Raw genomic sequence first — 20125 nt, forward strand, 5'->3', positions numbered from 1 at the left:
GAGCTTTAGGCCAACTTTTTCACTCTCCTCTTTCACTTTCATCAAGAGGCTTTTTAGTTCCTCTTCACTTTCTGCCATAAGGGTGATGTCATCTGATGCATATCTGAGGTTATTGATGTTTCTCCCGGCAATCTTGATTCCAGCTTGTGCTTCTTCCAGCCCAGCGTTTCTCATGATGTACTCTGCATAGAAGTTAAATAAGCAGAGTGACAATATACAGCCTTGACGTACTCCTTTTCCTATTTGGAACCAGTCTGTTGTTCCATGTCCAGTTCTAACTGTTGCTTCCTGACCTGCATACAGGTTTCTCAAGAGGCAGGTCGGGTGGTCTGGTATTCCATCTCTTTCAGAATTTTCCACATTTTATTGTGATCCACATAGTCAAAGGCTTTGGCATAGTTAATAAAGCAGAAATAGATGTTTTTCTGGAACTTTCTTGCTTTTTTTGATGATCCATCGGATGTTGGCAATTTGATCTCTGGTTCCTCTGCTTTTTCTAAAACCAGCTTGAACATCTGGAAGATCATGGTTCACGTATTGCTGAAGCCTGGCTTGGAGAATTTTGAGCATTACTTTACTAGTGTGTGAGTTGAGTGCAATTGTGCGGTAGTTTGAGCCTTCTTTGGCATTGCCTTTCTTTGGGATTGGAATGAAAACTGACCTTTTCCAGTCCTGTGGGCACTGCTGAGTTTTCCAATTTTGCTGGCATATTGAGTGCAGCACTTTCACAGCATCATCTTTCAGGATTTGGAATAGCTCCACTGGAATTCCATCACCTCCACTAGCTTTGTTCGTAGTGATGCTTCCTAAGGCCCACTTGACTTCACATTCCAGGATGTCAGGCTCTAGGTGAGTGATCATACCATCATGATTATCTGGGTCGTGAAGATATTTTTTGTACAGTTCTTCTGTGTATTCTTGCCACCTCTTCTTAGTATCTTCTGCTTCTGTTAGGTCCATACCATTTCTCTCTCTTGCCCCATTCCAAATTCCTGGAATTCAGGATCTAGATTTAGGTCAGATGTCCACCCTGACATCTAATTACTAAGGGAAGGTCGCTTCTGACAAACAAGGCTGCTGGGAGCCTGGCCTTATGGAATAGAAGATGGTTTGAGCTCATTGCCTAGAATTTCCTGTTGTATGGGGCTTGGAACTATCCAAAAAGTTCCCAGCCAAGGAAAATCAGATTCGACTTATGCTCAAATTATGTGTTTTTAAAAATGAATTAATGTCACAAATGCATTGGTTTGACTGTTTTAAAGTTTTATCCTCTTGTTACTGATACAGATAACAGCTAACAACTCAGTTCATGAAAATAGAAGTAAAAAGTGGCTTGAAACTGTCATCAAGTGTTCAGCTAGGTGATTGTCTGAGCCATTCAAGAGAGACTGCTGTATGAGTTCTTCATAAAGAAGTCCAAGAAAAGAAACTTTACAGCCATTCTTCAGTGACCTATCAACTACTCTTTTTTTTTAAATTTATTTTTTATTGATGTAGAGTTGAATTACAACATTGTGTTAATTACTGATATAAAGCATAAGTGACTCAGGTATACATATATATACATTCTTTTTATATTCTTTTCCATTCTGATTTATCAACTACTCTTTTAAAAAAAAATTACTCTTTTTGAAAACGTAACTGTGTCATTTTAGGGACCTAGAACTGAGTTATTGACCGAATATACACCTGCTTCAACCCAACCAAATGTAGCAAAGGACTTCTCTGTTCCTTAGCAACTTACTGAAATAAGTTCCATAACACGGGGACAATTTTTCCTTCTCTATAGCTGCTTTTTATTTTATACCACCAATACCTTCTTACCTAACTGCATGATAATGATACACAGTTTCCCAGAACTTTAGGAATAAAAGATTGAAACTCCAACCACTTAATCGCTAACAAATATCTCTACCCTACTTTTAAAGGCTTTTAGCTTCTCCTCTGCCCACTGCCAGGTGTTCTTAGGCTTACCCATGTCTGGTGTGTGACCTTAAGTTTGTTCCGAAACACAGCGCATCTTAAACAGAGGCTGAGCCAGGACCAGAATTCCCGCTTTCTGATTCCTACCTTGTGCTCTTTCTGCTCAGTCCTGTGAGCAGAAGGAATCAGGCTTGAAATGCCTTATGTGCTGGAGCCCAGGCAAGCTCTTTCTAATCCCTTTGGTGGCCACAGCCTCCAGGAAAGGCCCACTCTGTGAGAAAGCACAGGCCTTTGCACACTGTCAGGTCTCCACAGTCTAACTCTTGGCTCTTTTTACTTTAATTTCTCTTCCACGTCTTTCAGGATATCTGTGTAAGAGAAAAGAAAATTTCATATTCATTTACTCTTTCAATAAAGAACTTTAAAATGTATTAGTTGTATGGCCAAGACCACCACAACATTGTAAAGTGATTATCCTCCAATTAAATGCACACACACACACAGACACACACACACACACACACACGCATAGTAAGTGCCTGCTTTGTGCCAGGTCTTGTGCTAAGCACTCATCCATTACCACTCTCAGGCTTAGCTTTGAAAATTCTAGGTGGTTACTTGCAAAATACAGCAAAAGAAGAGTCATGTCCACATCTCCCATTAGATCACCATCGTACAAGGTTAGCCTCTCAGTGATATTATCCCAGTCATATCTCTTGGAGGAGGGCAACATGTGGATAACAGTGATAGCTAACAAGATATAAGTACCTGGCAGTGTACTTGGTATTTAATATTCATTACCTTATTTAAACCTCATAACAAGCCAACGAGATTGGTATTGTCAGTATCTTTTTACAGATAAGTAAACTGAGGTTCAGACAAAAGTGGTTAACATTTGAGTTATTTACTGTGTGCTAAGGGTTTATATTAGTTATGCTTAATTAACCCTCACAACAGCCTATGATATTTAACTATAAGTATCCCCATTTTCAGAGAAGGCAATGGCACCCCACTCTAGTACCCTTGCCTGGAAAATCCCATGGATGGAGGAGCCTGGTGGGCTGCAGTCCATGGGGTCGCTAAGAGTCGGACACGACTGGGTGACTTCACTTTCACTTTCACATCCCATTTTAGGGATGAAAATACACATCCCAAGAGGTTAGGTATATTGCTCAGGCCACACAAGTAAGTGGTATAGTTTGATTAAGATTAGTAATTATCTACCCAGACTCATACTTTAGAGCCAGGATTAGGATTTCTGTAGAATTTCATTGGATATTCTTGCTTTCAGAAGTAACTTAGGGATAAGCCCCCTCTTGAGACCTGTGTGTCAAGGCTCTGTGTCTGCCTCTGTCCGTCCTGGTGTTTCGGCCCCCCGGGAGTCCTCAGTGCCCCCTTGGCCATGTCTTACAGGTCGCTGATGTGTGGGCATGCCCAGGAGAACCGCGTGTAGACTCAGTCTTGATCCAAACGTCGTGAACCCACAACCATACTTTACTTTGTCTCCTGTCACTGATCTCTCCCTGTGCAGTTAAGAAATCTGCCTGCAGATTTACGTTTGAAACAGTGGCTTGCCTTTAAGCCACCAATTCAAGTGGGTTATATGTTTTTTAAAAATCTAGGACAGGAAAAAGGTCAGTTATAGAGAACAGGACATATATGTGATGCAGAAAACGTGTAATTTTTAGTGAAAAGACAAAGCACAAATACTGAATTGATAATAATTAACCTTTTCAATACATTGGCATTTCCAGAGCTCTTGGGAAAATATTATTGGACTTTCTCACTTATTGTTGGCTTTGAAACTTCCCCGTAGTTCTCTTTCCAACCTGGATGCCTCCTCTATTCCTGTGTGGGCTAAGCCATACAAATACAGCTGTGAACAAGACAGATATAATTAATTATGACCATGATAAATGCTACAGAGGAAACTAATAGGTGCTATTAAAATAGTAATAGTAGAGGAGGGAGAAGAGTTGTAAAGACAGAGAAGGCTTTCTGGGGGAATTGCTATTTAGCTGAGAGTGGAGGATGAATAGGATGCAGGCAGGAGGGACAAGAGAATGGAGGAAGCATTCCAGGCAAAGGGAACAGCAATTGTGGAGACACCCGGGCAAGTAAGAGCTTGACTCATTTGAGTCGCTGAGAAGCAGTCAGAGACAAGAAAGCACTTCCAGGAATAAAAGAGCCACATACTGGAGAAGGGACTTTCTTTTCCAGAAGTATTGACTTAAAAATTGATGCTCCTGGGAAAATTGATAATATTGCTGACCCATTGTTATTCCCGTGGTATAAAAGATGAAGTGGCCATGTTTCAGGGGTGGTGCTGGGGGGAGGAGTAGGAGCCATGGCTGAGGGGCAGGTTGGGGGAGGTGGGGAGGGCTGTGGGGCGACTCTCACTCTGGGGGTTCTCTCCCCTCAGGCCTGAAGACCATCGTGGGCGCCCTGATTCAGTCCGTGAAGAAGCTGTCAGACGTGATGATCCTGACAGTGTTCTGCCTGAGTGTCTTTGCCTTGATCGGACTGCAGCTCTTCATGGGAAACCTGCGAAACAAGTGTGTGGTGTGGCCCATCAACTTCAACGAGAGCTATCTTGAAAACGGCACCAAGGGCTTTGATTGGGAAGAGTACATCAACAATAAAAGTAGGTAGCCCTTTCTCTGCAAGAGTGGGGAGAAAGTCTGTCTCCAGTACGAATGACGGAGCTACCCCTGGGCTGTACAAAAGTGCCTGGGCCAGAAAGAAAGGCCAGGACTGCTGGGAGGAGCTTTGTGAACTTTCTCCCGTTCCTTGAGGTCAGATTATCTTCAGAAGCTGGCAAATATCAGCCCTCTCACCCCTTCTCTCTTTTCTCTCCCTTTAAAAGGATAAGTGAAACTTTATATTTTGCTCACACGTACCCCTGAACTTTTGCTTTGGAAAATTGAGCTTAGAAACTTGATGAAAAATCCTTTTTTCCCCCTGAGATATTTAAACATTTAGAGTATACCTGGGCTTCCCTGGTAGCTCAGATGGCAAAGAATCCACCTACAGTGCTGGAGACCTGGGATTGATCCCAGGGTTGGGAAGATCCCCTGGAGAAGGGAAAGGCTCCCACTCCAGTATTCTTCCTGGAGAATTCCATGGACAGAGGAGCCTAATGGGGTACAGTCCATAGGGTCACAAAGAGTAGGACACGACGGAGCGACTTTCACTTTCACTGTTCACTTAGGTTTCTTAAAATTACTAAGACCTTAGCAATCAGTCTGGTCTAGGGAGTCGAGTAATCTCCAAATAACTGTTTGATCCTATCACAGTTTAGGAGTTTTAACAAGTTCATTTCAGGAACCAGAGCATTTGGGTGTTACTCTTAGGAATATTTGGTGTAGTAGTGTACATGTGTGCAAAGTCGCTTCAGTGACGTCTGACTCTTTGTGACGCTATAGGCCATAGCCCACCAGGCTCCTCTGTCCATGGGATTCTCCAGGCAAGAGTAATGGAGCGGATTGCCACACCCTCCTCCAGGGGGTCTTTCTGACCCAGGGATAGAACCCGCGTCTCTAAAGACGCATTGGCAGGGGGTTCTTTACCACTAGCGCCGCCTGTACTTGTATGAAACTAGGGAGGAAAGTTAGCAGGACCGCTCTTAGTCACTGTTGAGGAAATAAAGACGGGTAAGTATCCACAAGAAAGTGTTCAAAGGGGATTTCAGGGACACAAACAGGAAGGGGAAACATGTCTTCTAATTTAAAATAGGACATGGTTACTAGTGATCAGTTTATCTTTGGTAAAGAGAAGTTATAAGGATAGAAGGGTGGAGTTGTATAAAGGGGTAAAGAACTCAGAAACCTCTCTTTTAGACCCTTTGTTTCAAGTACTGGAACGTGGCATATAGATCTGAAGTATTAATACAAGTAGAAATCGGTGTCTGAAAAGAACATTGCATTAAAGCCCACGTGGCAGCACTTTTCATTGTTAAATACATATAGGAAAATAGTTAATGGGAAGGAAGTCTTATCAGGTTTCACTGCTGTCAGAAAAGATTTATATGAGCTAAAATCAATAACTGTTTCTGCTGGGGTAGTTAGGAACAGTGTAACCTTATTCTCTCATTCACTTAAATCTGCCTTATTCATTTCCTGCCTCTTCAAACTTTTCTAGCAAATTTCTACATAGTTCCTGGTATGCTGGAACCTTTGCTCTGTGGGAACAGTTCTGATGCTGGGTAAGTAGCTCACTTAATTTTATTCTCCTCCCATGAAATAATGTGTCACACAAAAATGAACAATATTTTCACTTTCTTTGTGCTCATGTAGTGGGTCCAATAAATTGGTTGACTCAGATTTTCTTTCTGTTTTATATTTGTCCATCCAAAGTTGACATTTCACTAGTAGGTGAAGGTGGCTATTAGACTTAAGCCAAGATCAAAGTTATAAAAGGCTAAGGGTAGGATCTGTAACACTAGGTATCTTGCCTGTCTCTTGTAGACTCCCCTCATTCTGTCTTAATGCAAAAAGTTATCAAGTAAGGGCACTGTTTTCATGATAGATTAGCACCCAAGGTTGACCCCAAATATGCCAGGCCTGACAGCATGTGGGAGGGAAAAGAGTTACAATGTATTATCTCCCCCCTCCCCCCCGCCTTTTTTTCATTGTGGCAAAATACACATAACATAAAATTTGGTCTCTTAACAATTTTTACATATACAGTTCAGTGATATTAACTAGAAGTCCATTTACTTTCTATACTGAAGTATTGATAGATACTAGAAATTACATTGGAATAAACATCAGGTGAGTCTTAAAGCAGAAGAACTATTATAACCGAGATCACTGAAATCCTAGTGTGATACAGTTTGTCACAGTGAGTGTTAAGAGAATAGAGATGATTAAGAGGAAGGTCTAGGCTTTTGTCATTTAGGTTAGTAGCTAAGTTAAATTTGGTTGAATTGCACATTGATATGAGTCTAGGACAGCGATTCTCAAATTTTGGCATGCGTAAGAATCATCTGACATGCCCCTTAAAAATGCCAATTCATGGATCCTATATGCAGAGTTTTTATTCCTAAGTCTTGTCTAGGACATAGGTATCCGCATTTTTAAGGTGATTCTGATCCTAGACTGTCCCCAGGACATCATTTTTGAAAAATTCACCTGGCTACTTTGTTTCTTTCCTCTTCTTTTTAAAAAATTCCTGTTTGTTGGCATAGTCTCTATGGATGGCTGTTTATCATCTGCAAGGTCATAGAGATGACTTCCAGCTGATGACCGGGTAGGATTACGCTGAAAAGCCCGGTGCTTCCTTTTCTTTCCTCAGGCAATGTCCAGAGGGATACCAGTGTATGAAGGCAGGAAGGAACCCCAACTATGGTTACACGAGCTTTGACACTTTCAGCTGGGCCTTCTTGGCATTATTTCGCCTTATGACCCAGGACTACTGGGAAAACTTGTATCAATTAGTAAGTAATACCATGTTTTTTGGTGATGGAATTTACATAACAATATGTGGGGTTTGGGGACATTCTGTGTAAGAGACCTTTGGTGAAGACATACAGAATCTTTGGGTGGTATTTCTCAGAGTCAGCTGGTTTACAAAATTAAATGAATTCTCCCAGTTCTTGGCCCAGTTTCTTTAATGCTCATCATGTATAGCTGTAGACGCTCACAGACTTGGGAGCCTCTTGCCTGGCCTGGGAATCTGCTGTCTCTGTCCTTCCTATTTCAGCAGACCATCTTCAGTATTTCTCCTTTTGGATGTTTGGGCTTAGGGCTTCTTTAAACATGTTGTGTAAGGCACTTTGGTAGACATTATAAAGAAGAGATTTTATCCACAAGGATCTTGGAGCCTAAATATGTCAACATTTTGAGATTTATAACACAGTTGTATTTGTTCAAGAACACTGTGACAATATTTTTTTTTTTTTAATGGTCACTGCCATTCTGTTGGCCTGCTTTGGTGACTCTGGACAAGTCATTTAATTTTGCTGGGTGTGATGGAGAAGTTAGTCTAGATGACTGCTGAGGGTCTTTCAACTTAGAAATTCTCCGATAACGCATTGTTTTACATTTGACTCTAAGCCTTTGATAATGCTAGTTTGATAATAAGAATTGTGAACCCCTCAGGCATGAAGGAAACCCTTTAAGTGAACCAACTTTTTTTTTTCCAATGAAAGTTTCTTATTAGGAGTTCCTGAAATCCTTCCTTTCTGTTGTACAGCCTAGTATTCCCATGAAATATCTGTAACTGATGCTAAGTTCCATGAAATATTTGTGGTTGAGAAGAATAAAAATGAAAACTAAGTGATAATGGGTCCTGTGTATATGCATATAACCTAAAACCCAGTTGTTCTTTGATGTCTGTTTGGTGCTAGTGAAAGGAATAATCTTAGGATCCTCTTTCCTTTTTCTCCCCTACCCCACCCCCACATCCTTTACATTATATCCCTCTTTAAAAACTCATCCTATTGCAAAAGGCTAAGGAAGGATGTCACTTAAGATAGGGACTTTTTATGAGTTGGACCTGATTCCAAAGATGAGATTTCTGTAAATGCTCTTTGAAGACCAGTATATAAATGACCTGAGGTCTTTGTTTTCATTTCCTCACACTTGTTTTAAAACCAGCTGACAAAGTCAAATGTAATTCTTAGCTCAGAGCAATTTTTCCTTTTAAAAAAGTAAGCATTTTTCTATGGAAGGAGTGTATTAGGAGTATTTGGAATGGAAGAGGATTTTTTTTTTTTTTTGGCCACAGTGAATAGGAGGTACTACTGACATTTCCTGTGAGTCTGGGGTAGGGGAGGCCATTTGGCAGCTGGGGATGCTGAGTGTCTGCAGTGTGAAGAAGTTCCACACAAGAAAGTCTGGTCCTGTTCAACGTGCAGTACTGCCTCTGCAGAGGAACATCAGCCCATGAGTTGTTTTCAGCCTGATTCGTTTGATGCAAGCAACTTAAGAAGTGGTTTTTGTCTTTACAGACCTTACGAGCAGCTGGGAAAACGTATATGATCTTCTTTGTCTTGGTCATCTTTGTGGGTTCTTTCTATCTGGTGAACTTGATCCTGGCTGTGGTGGCCATGGCTTATGAAGAGCAGAATCAGGCAACACTGGAGGAAGCAGAGCAGAAAGAGGCTGAATTCAAAGCAATGTTAGAGCAACTTAAGAAGCAACAGGAAGAAGCACAGGTTGGTGATCAACTCTTTGCCGTAGTCCTTCCTGCCAGATCATGGTGACTAAGGCCCCATCTGATTGCCACTCCAGTTGATCTTTTTAGGCACACTGTCTAACAGAAGTCATTGATCTGATTGAAATAACCCAAATAACAACTGCAGATGGTCAGTCCAGTTGTTACATTTGTCTTAATGGCCAAATTGTTTGTGAATGTGATCTTCTGTTGAATCTCTCGACTGTTCAGTGCACAACTCCTGTGATAGCTGGAGAGAGGAAAAAAAAAATGACCAGAGCAGTTTATATAATACATCATGTAAGCATAGGTGTTTTTGTTGGGGGAAACATTAGGATCTCCTTCAGAGATTGTCTGTATTCATAACGAGTCCTGAAAAGAAGATACAAGTAAAATACTGAAGTAAAATTTAAAAAAGAAACTTGTGATTCTACTAATACCCTAACATCTTACTTTTTTTAGAAAAAATTATGAAAGTATGGTGATATTTACAGGAGACTTGGAAAATACCGAACAAAATTACATATAGTTCCACTGTACATTACACTTATTTTTAAATAGATAAATTAAGTTTTTAGTTAGAGTTTCAATATCAAACTTTCAAAAATTAATAGAACAAACAGATAGGAAAGTAGAAAGATACAGTAGACCTGGAAAGCACTATGAACTAATTCAACATAATTAAGGTTTATATAATTTTCACTCAACAACAGGATGCAAATTCTATTCACGTTCCCATGGACTATAAACTGGGAGACATGGGACTGTATCCTGGGTCATAAAACAGAGTGCAAAAATTTTGTGGTATAAAGGTATTGAAATCATACAGAGTCTGTTTTCTTATCACTGATAACACTTTACTTTTTAATTTTTATCCAATTATACATGTATTTTTTACATTGTTGGGGCCATAATATATAGTATTGATTTTCAGAGTTGCCCAAAAAAAGATGATTTGGTATCAAGGTGGCAGCCAAGTTCTTGTCTTATATACTAAACAGAGTAAGTCCCAAAGCTCTCACCATGAAGTTCCGCTCTGATTATGCAGGGCTGTGTGCCACCATACAAATTTAGCGAGGAAATGGAGATACCAGGCCCCCACCACAGTGTCCTCTGACAGACTTGTTTTCCTTCCTCCTTTTTTCCCTGTCTTTGGGAAAGGAAGGAAGTGATCTCCACCACTTGCTTAGCTTTGTGTGGCTCTAGTTAATTGCTTCTGATCTGGTCTGTTGCTGTGAAATTTTACTTTCCTAGGCGGCGGCGATGGCCACTTCAGCAGGAACTGTCTCAGAAGATGCCATAGAGGAAGAAGGTGAAGACGGGGCAGGCTCTCCCCGGAGCTCATCTGAAATCTCTAAACTGAGTTCCAAGAGTGCCAAGGAGAGACGGAACCGGAGAAAAAAGAGGAAGCAAAAGGAGCTCTCTGAAGGAGAGGAGAAGGGGGATCCTGAGAAGGTGTTCAAGTCAGAATCAGAAGATGGTATGAGGAGGAAGGGCTTTCGGCTCCCAGACAACAGAATAGGGAGGAAGTTTTCCATCATGAATCAGGTAAACTGTTGGTGCTGGGTCACAGAAGCCTAAGAAATTCTAGGTTTCCTAATTTTACTTGATTCTCATATTCCCCACTGGGTTTACATTTTCCAGTCCCATCCCTGCATCCTCAGGCCACTTCCACACCCCACTTTGTTTTCCTCTAGGAAGAAGTGCTACTTGGGTATAAAGGCTGCCTTCTCTGCTCTAAATCTCACCCAGGACAACCTGGTCACCTTTGGCAAACTTACTGCAGCAGGAAAGTCTGTGTCACTCCAGCAGGCCTTGTATTCCAAAGCACAGGTCCCCAACCTCTGGGACCTAATGCCTGACAATCTGAGGTGGAGCTGATGTGATAACAATAGAAATAAAGTACACAACAAATGTGAAATGCTTGAATCATCCTGAAACCCACGCCTACCCCGATCTGTGGGAAAGTGTCTTGCATGAAACTGGTCCCTGGTGCCAAAAGGTTGGAGACCACCGCTCTAAAACATCATGAAGAACTTTTCTTAGCATCTGAACTTCAGAATTCAGATCAAATACCTTTGTTTAAGAGTTGTATGTAATTTTAGGTTAAAAAAAAGTCATGAAACTCTTTAGGTCACCTTATTTGAGTGTGGCAAGTTCTGGTAATTAATTATTCTAGATTTATAATGTCATGCTGATAAATTAGCCTATGGTAGATTAAAAGCCTCTAGTTTTACCCAACTTTGTTAAATTGGGAAGCTAAGAGAGAGAGAAGGGAGAGGACTTATGGATAATTATTGAGCATTGTATTACTATACATTTCATGATATGATATATATTTTTGGACTTCAAAGAACACCACCAAAATCCAATTCTTAAGCTACTTAATGCCCCATTTTAAAGAAAGTTTGTAAGGTATAGAAGAGATTGCAGTTCCTGATTATGGCAGTGCAGCCAGAGTCTTTTCTTGTTTCTCAGAGATGACTCATGGTGCCTCTCCCTTACCTCCCTCATATCCCGGTTCAGTCCTTTGCTAGTCCAGTTCGTTTATCACAGCAAAATCTCTCATGTCCACCCTCTTCTTTTTGTTCCTATTAACCCTACTTTAGTTCAGACTTTATATTACTTTGTTCTACTGCAGTTATCCAGTACAGCTTCTTTCCCTCTGGTCTGTCTCTCTCTCTCTCTCTCTCATGTTTTATATATTGTCAGCCAATCATTTTCTACAACATATCTCTGGTTATTCATTACCAAGCATTTATAGAGTGCCTGCCATGTGTCAAGGATTGTGCTAGGTCCTAGAGATTGAAAGGTGGTTAGAACACCATGTCTGCCCTAGGGAGCTTATAGTATAGTAGGGTAGCCAGATACACCAAAAGAACTATTTTCGTGATAGGACTGATGGTATTGTTCCATAGTTGAAATACACAGACGTGTTTTAGAAGGCACAGATCTATCCCAGCCTGGAGCTTCAGCAAAGATTTTCTGGGGAAAGTCAATAAAGGATAAACAGGGGTTAGTCAGGTAATGAACGTGTGTGGTGGTGAGGGAGCAGGAAGACAGAAGAAAGAACATTCCAGGTTTGGAAGAAAAGTATGTTCCAGTTTGGACATCCCAAATATTAATTATTTGTTGGGAAACCAATTTGGACACATGGATAGTCAAATGATAGCTCAGGGAAGATGTCCTGAGCTGAGAGACAGTGGTTGAAACCAAGAGACTGGCTGAGACGACTTGGAGAGATTGTGTCAGGCGGAAGGACAGTGACATGCAATGTGACACCGGTGTTCACAGGCTTCGGAGATGGACCTCACAGAGGAAAACAAGTGGATGTGGGTCACGAGGGCTGCTAAGAGAACCAAGAGTGCAGTGAGGACTGGAGAGCACAGGGTAGGAGAGGGAGGGGGGCGACCAGTGGATGGAAGCTTAGCAGAGATGCATCATGAGATCAGAACTGCAAATGTCTGTTAGATTTGGCACCAGAAGTCCTTGAGAGCTCAAAAGACAGATTTCAGTCCAGGGTAAGGGTGGATGCCATACTGAATGGGAAGAGACTTTCTATTCAAACTTTTGTAAAGAATGTGGGTGAAAATAAGCATTTTTATAATCTGTTATGGGGGGGAGACCCAGAAGAAGGGGAGACGGAAGTAGAATGGAGTACAGTAGAATAGAAAAGAAAATAGAACAGTCTTGGGAGATGTGAGAATAGGTGTAGCCTTGAACAGGAAAGGGGCACCTTGTCCTCCCCCCCAAAAAAATACATACGGCAATATGTGTGTGTGTGGATAAGTTTGTGGATGGGGAGTAAGAAATGGAGAAAGATGACCCCTAACAGTCTCATGTTCAATAATGATTGAAATTTAAAATCTTATCGAAGGGAATGAGAGGTTGAGTCAGGAGGGTGAAGAAAATAGTGACAGCTTAAAACAGTTATTAAGAAGATTGGGGGAGGGAATTCCCCCTAATCAGGTTCAGCCTGTTTACTAAAGAAGCCCCAGCCCTTCAGCACTGAATTCACAGCACTCTGCTTCCTGGGACTCGGCTTCCCTTTTATGGTCTCCAGTCCCCATGCCCCGTCAAGCACTCTGTACTCACACCAGAGAGAACTATTAGATGTTTCTCATACATGATGCTTCTTTTCTACCCTCTGTTTTGCTCCAGAAACAGCCTCTCTAAGAAGCCCTGTTTTTTCCATTTGTGAATGTCCACATTATACTTACTGTTCACATCCTTCTCCCAAAAAACCATCCCTGACCTGCCCCCATCCTACCCCCAGTTAGAAATTACCATTTCATCTTTCCATTGTGTTTTATATGTCCCTCTTTGTGTGTTGCTGTTTACTCTATGTGGTTTTATATTTACTCATCTTCATATCCTGTCCTCTCTCACATAAAGTCCTAAAATTAAGGCCTACTTCTGTGTACCTTCAGAGATTTGTTGGAAAAATGAATGAAGTACTTTTGTAAAACTGATTTAACCCCTTCTGGAACTTCTTTATGACCTGGAACCATCTCTGTCTCACCTTCACCTCACCTTTCCCCTAATTCAGCCTCTTTTGAGGCAAAGTGTGATTGTAGCTTTGTTGTAATGCAACCCTTGCCTTGAGAGCCATCCTAAGCTTGTTAATAAATACCTTAGTGCCGTTAACACTTTGCTATTGAATGGGCTCTGATTAATCTATAGGCTTCAGCACAGAGTTGCACTGATTGCTCCCTAGCTCAAAAAATAAAGCTGGGCTTCTGAGATGTCCTGCTTTGCATGAAAATAGTCACTTCTTCCCATTTCCCCATCGGAAAAAACTGTGGATTCCTTGAGGCCACGGCTGACTGCCAAGACTTCCTTAGAAACTGCACGGCAGTGATATTCTTTGTCCTAGGACTCTCCTGCAGTTTCTCTGATTTTATCTGGAAAAATGGTTGAGGCCTAGAGAGATTAACTCTTTTATCTAAGGTTATATAGCTAGTAGGTGTTGGAGTCGAGATTTGAACCAGATCATTCTGACTATAAGCTTTGTACTGCAGTCTCTAGCCATCCCTTCCCCACTCACCTCCACACATACGTGGTCATCTGTTAGGTTGGCTTAACAGTGAAGGTGACTTTGGTTTTCCCACCACACAGTTCAAGTGAACATCAGTGGCCTGTACTGCAGATCGCTGAGAGCTGCTATTTTTTTTTTTTAATTAATTTTGTTGGAATACAGTTGATTTCCAGTGTTAGTTTGAGATCCTCTTGAAACATAAAATTATTGCTATGTTTTTAGGCTTTAGGTGAGTTTATAAAGTCCCTTTTGCAAAGTATTTTAATTATTCTGCTGCAGCAGTTCTCAGACATTTTGGTCTTCATATCTTTAAAAAATTATTGGGGACCCCAAAGAGATTTTTTAATTTATTGTATTAGAAATAATAATTAAGAAACTTTATAATGTTCATTTACTGATTTATTGGAAAAAATGGTAATGATAGACCTACTGTGTTTAACACAAATCATACATATTTTTGAAAAAATTAACTGTTTTCCAGATCAAAAAAATTTAATAGAAAAAAATGGTCCTGTTTACATCTTTGCAAATCTCTTTAATCTGTGGTTCAATGGGAGATGGCTGGAATAGCATACCTTCATTCAGTCTGTTGCAATATTCCTTTTGGTTGAAGTATTTAAAGAAAATCTGTTTTCATACAGATATAGTTGGAAAAGGAATATTTTAATAACCTTTTCAGATAATTGTGAATATTCTTCTGTGATGCTGTTCCAGAATTGGATAAGAGTAGGTTTTTAAATGGTTAGTTGCAATGTGGAAGCTGAAACTGTATCAGTAACTTGGTACTGTTACATTAAAATCCTTTGTTGTATTTTACACCATAGATATTTAATTCTTGAATGATTTGTGGCATCCTACATTGATCATTTGGGAAATACTGCTTCACTGAATTAAGCAGCTCTTCCAAGTACTAACACAGAATATTAAAAAATCACGTATGTTCTCGCTCAAGCTCTTAAGAAAAGTCTTTAAATTCTGGGAAACTGTCAGGCTTGCAGTCTGTACCTCTGAGAAATGAGAGTGAGAAAGGCAGACATCTTCTTAATATTATTATGAAGTAGTTTAATCTTGTGACCCACCCCCCGTAAAAAGGGCACAAGGACCCAGGAATTCCCAGACCACATTTTAAGAACCACTGTTGTATTGGAAAGAAAAAGTGACGTGAAGAAAAGATGAACTATGGCATGGAAATAAGACATTTAAATCATCAATTTCTTACATTCCAAACATCCTAGTCATTGTTAAGCTTCATTCCAGTAGACAGCTGACATGTATGCCCTGAAATTCCTAGTTAATTTTTCTGTGTAATCTGAGGCCATGCCCTCAAATCAAAAACATCCCAGAGCTGTTCTCCCAAGCAGACACCTAGATCTAAAGTAGTATTTTTAGTTAGCTGTGATGTGACTGCCTGAAAAGGACCAGAAGCTTCTTCCTGGTTTGTTGATAGGAAACATTTTGAAAACAGGACCCATCTCATAACCTAGCTGAATCCCTGGAGATAGTAGAGCCACAGGTCCTGATGCATCAATGAAACCCTTCAATCCAGGAAAATTAAGACTGGGGAAGAGCCAGGGTGGCTACTCTCAGGATGTCTCCTTAGGGAATTGGCCAGATCAGGGCTAGATACCAGAGGTACAAGGCGAAATGGGACAGGTTCATCTTTTCCCTTCTGTGTTGATTGCAGTGGACTCTTTTGCCAAGAGTGGAACAAAGAATTAAAGAATAATAGATATACTGTTTACTTTTTAGTTTGTATTTTTTTCAGGATCCTGATTCCTGAGTGTCCCTGGGTGACGGAATTTGTCATTATCTTTCCATCACTTCTTATCACTTTCCTATCAGTTAAGAATAGTCAGGTATTATTATATACTATATGAGGTCTAATATAGTATATAATATTTCCTCATGCAGTCCATAGTATTTTCTACTAGGCTGTAGCTTTTGAGAGGGCAGGGACCATGTCATATGTCTTGTTCACCATTGTATCCATATCACTTAGCACACAACAAGTATTTGGTGATCTTTTGTCAAATAAAAATCAGACCTCTTTCCTAATATGTAGACCTAATATACTAGGCAGTGTCAACACCTAATATTTTGCTAATAAAAATCATGGATCCAGTCCACGGAAGCTTGCTGTGAGAAGGGAGGCAGATTTTATTTTCTGTATTTTATGATGCTTTGACATGCTAGGAGCCTTGCTGGCTGCAGAGAGCTGCCCCTCCCAGTACTAGTTTAATTCCTGGAGATAGCGAACAACTTGCTCTTTCATGTGCAGATCAGCCAATCCAAGACCTTTATCCCCAGCCTCCTTTCATCTAATTCACACACCAGCCAATATTTCCCCAGCCCTAAATCCACTGTGTGGATCACAACAAACTATGGAAAATTCTTAAAGAGATGGGAATACCAGACCACCTGACCTGCCTCCTGAGAAATCTGTATGCAAGTCAAGAAGCAACAAGTAGAACTGGACATGGAACAACAGACTGGTTCCAATTAGGAAAAGGAGTACCTCAAGGCTGCATATTGTCACCCTGCTTATTTAACTTCTATGCAGAGTACATCATGCAAAATGCCAGGCTGGATGAAGCACAAGCTGGAATCAAGATTGCTGGGAGAAATATCAATAACCTCAGATATGCAGATGACACCACCCCTATGGCAGAAAGTGAAGAAGAACTAAAGAGCCTCTTGATGAAAGTGAAAGCAGAGTGAAAAAGTTGGCTTAAAACTAGACATTCAGAAAACTAAGATGATGGCATCTGGTCCCATCACTTTATGGCAAATAGATGGGGAAACAATGGAAACAGTGAGAGACTTTATTTTGGGGGGCTCCAAAATCACTGCAGGTGGTGACCGCAGCCATGAAATTAAAAGACACTTGCTCCTTGGAAGAAAAGCTGTGACCAACCTAGACAGCATATTAAAAAGCAGAGACATTATTTTGCCACCAAAAGTCTGTCTAGTCAAAGCTATGGTTTTTCCAGTAGTCATGGATGGATGTGAGATTTGAACTATAAAGAAAGCTGAGCACCGAAGAATTGATGCTTTTGAACTGTGGATATTGGAGAAGACTTGAGAGACCCTTGGACTGCAAGGAGATCCAACCAATCCATCCTAAAGGAAATCAACTCTGAATATTCATTGGAAGGACTGATGCTGAAGCTGAAACTCCCGTACTTTGGCCACCTGAAGAACTGACTCATTGAGAAAGACCCTAATGCTAGAAAAGATTGAAGGCAGGAGGAGAAGGGGACTACAGAGGATGAGATAGTTGGATGGCATCACCAACTTGATGGACATGAGTTTGAGTAAGCTCCGGGAGTTGGTGATGGACAGGGAGGCCTGGCTTGCTGCAGTCCATGGGGTTGCAAGGAGTTGGACATGACTGAGCAACTGAACTGAAATCACTCCAGAGCCAGGACTTAGAGGACCATTTCTATAGCCCAAAGCCTGTCTGAAATTATTCAAACTGTCCAATTTTAAACTTGTTCCAGTGTGTCTGCTCTGCAGTGACAATATACATCCATGTCAGTATACAGCCTTGACAATATACTCCTTTCCCAATTTTGAAGTAGTCCGTTGTTCCATGTCCGGTTCCAACAGTTGCTTCTTGACCTGCGTACAGATTTTTCAGGAGACAGGTAAGGTGGTCTGATTCCCATCTCTTTAAGAATTTTCCACAGTTTGTTGTACTCCACACAGTCAAAAGCTTTAGCATAGTCTCTTAGTAAAGCAGAAGTAGATGTTTTCTGGAATTCTCTTGCTTTCTCTATGATCCAACGAATGTTGGCAATTTGATCTCTGGTTCCTCTGCCTTTTCTAAACCCAGCTTGTACATCTGGAAGTTCTTGGCTCACATACTGTTGAAGTCTAGCTTGAAGGATTTTGTGCATAACCTTGCTAGCATGTGAAGTAAGCACACTTGCGTAGTAGTTTGAACATTCTTTGGCATTTCTTTAATCTGGGAAACTTAAATCCATTGTAAGGCTTTCTGAATTTACCTCTCTTACATACTTCTAATAAGAATGAAATATAGAATTATAATCAGGGGCATTCAGATGTTTTAAGTTCAGGAGCAGGATGGATGTCACTGGGATACATAGTCATACATTTATTTAAAATGAAAAATGAAGTCATACTTTTACCAATGAAAATAAGTCTGATTTGGCCAATTGTTTTGATAGTGGGGACTGGCTTTGCTAATTAGATCATATGATGGGCATTTTTTTAATTAAATGAACTAAATCTGTGGCTTTAAAGATTTAATGAAAACATCTCTAAAGCATGTGGTAAGATCATTTTATTAAAAGATTAATGTTGGCATTGATGTATAGAAATTGACAATGCTTTGATTACTCCAACCTTTTCTGTTAGGTCAGGTAAAGTTCCTTTAAAAGAATAACCCCTGTAAGAGGTACTGATATGATTATTAGTAAATAATAATTAAAGCCTTTTTGATACCATCAGAAATCAGGAAATGGAATATTCTAACAAGTGGGTAACAAGTCCTTTGGCAGGTTGGGTGGTTTTTTAGTTCTTTGCTTTCAACAATATTGAAAGAGGACTTGATTTAATTGTCAGCTGATAGATCATTAAAATAAATTTTGCTGATAGCTTACTATGTAATTTTGGCATATAACTTGGAAGGAGTTCAAAGAATTGAGTGACATTACTGTAACAGTGTTCTTCTGTTCCAAGATACCATTTATATGAATAAAGTTTCTCAGCACTTAAAATCTACTCTTAGAAAGGGGACGGGGGCTTCTGTTGAGCCATGTATGATTCTAATAATAAGTTATACTATCTACAAATATTTAAACACCAAAACACCAGTTGGGGGAAAGAATAGCTCATTCATCTCATTGAGATACATTTTAATAAAATTTTAAACTTAGTAATTACTTATAAAACAGAGAATATTTGTGATCAGTTGTATTAATGAGAATTGTAATAAAAGCACAATCCAGGAGAATTTTTTTAATTTCTTAGAGGCTCATGGTCACGGGAAATTGGTTTTAAGTATAGGTTATACTTTCTTGTTGCAGAAAAGTATTGAAAGGGGGTCAATACAATGCATTAAAGCATAAAGATACACATTAGCACAAAATTCTCTAGGGAACATGGAATGGCAGTATGAGCTGAAAGAGAAAAATGAAAATTTTCTAAGTGATAAATATGAGTTTGACTTGAAAATGTCGATTCTGGGAACTTACAAATAGTTAAACTTCTGATGAAAAAAGAATTGCAAAAAAAATGGAGTAGAAGGGGACAGATACCATTTTCAGCAGAACTGGAAAACCACTATTGGCATAGTTCTTAACCTGCATTGAAAGAGTAGTAAGTGGCCACTTCCAAATGTCTCCTTCTGCCAAGTGTGGCATAGAAGCTAACCTGGTAGATTAAAAGCACACTCCACGTGAGGTCATAGTAATGAAAAATAGACGCCCAGTGTCTATTTCCCAGTGGATTTGCTACACAAAGCATGAGATAAAACATCGTTTCAGTGCGTAGGTGAACAGCGCATGGAACTTATGAATGGTTAACAGGTCAAAGACAGGTGTATCTCAAGGTTATGGGGCAAGAAGTGAGTGGTGATGGGTGTTGAAGGGCAGTAGAAATTCAACATCCGAAAGTGCTTTCTGGAAACACCTGTGTTCTGATTAACAGGAATGCAAGGATGGGGCCAGACTGGGGAAGCTAACAGCCTTTGTTCAGCTTCTATGGGGTCCCTTCCTGTCTCATGCCTGCCTCTCTTGTCTCTCTCTCTCTCTCCTCCTGCCCCTACAGTCACTGCTCAGCATTCCAGGCTCCCCATTCCTCTCCCGCCACAACAGCAAGAGCAGCATCTTCAGCTTCAGGGGGCCCGGGCGGTTCCGGGACCCGGGCTCGGAGAATGAGTTTGCAGACGACGAGCACAGCACGGTGGAGGAGAGCGAGGGCCGCCGGGACTCGCTCTTCATCCCCATCCGGGCGCGCGAGCGCCGCAGCAGCTACAGTGGC

At 40.6% G+C, this 20125-nt stretch overlaps 1 protein-coding gene across 1 annotated transcript in view; it reads left to right on the forward strand.

Moving 5' to 3' along the window:
- Positions 1-20125, forward strand: part of SCN8A (sodium channel, voltage gated, type VIII, alpha subunit) — a 193806-nt gene that overhangs the window by 112655 nt on the left and 61026 nt on the right. The window contains exons 7-12 of the mRNA XM_010857857.1: positions 4346-4567; positions 6064-6127; positions 7219-7360; positions 8876-9082; positions 10336-10629; positions 19913-20124. Of these exons, the coding sequence (XP_010856159.1) occupies positions 4346-4567; positions 6064-6127; positions 7219-7360; positions 8876-9082; positions 10336-10629; positions 19913-20124 (1141 nt within the window). The remainder of the gene's footprint in view (positions 1-4345; positions 4568-6063; positions 6128-7218; positions 7361-8875; positions 9083-10335; positions 10630-19912; position 20125) is intronic.

Source organism: Bison bison, unplaced genomic scaffold (genome assembly GCF_000754665.1).
Source record: "Bison bison bison isolate TAMUID 2011002044 unplaced genomic scaffold, Bison_UMD1.0 scf7180017864383, whole genome shotgun sequence".
Taxonomy (NCBI): Eukaryota; Metazoa; Chordata; class Mammalia; order Artiodactyla; family Bovidae; genus Bison; species Bison bison.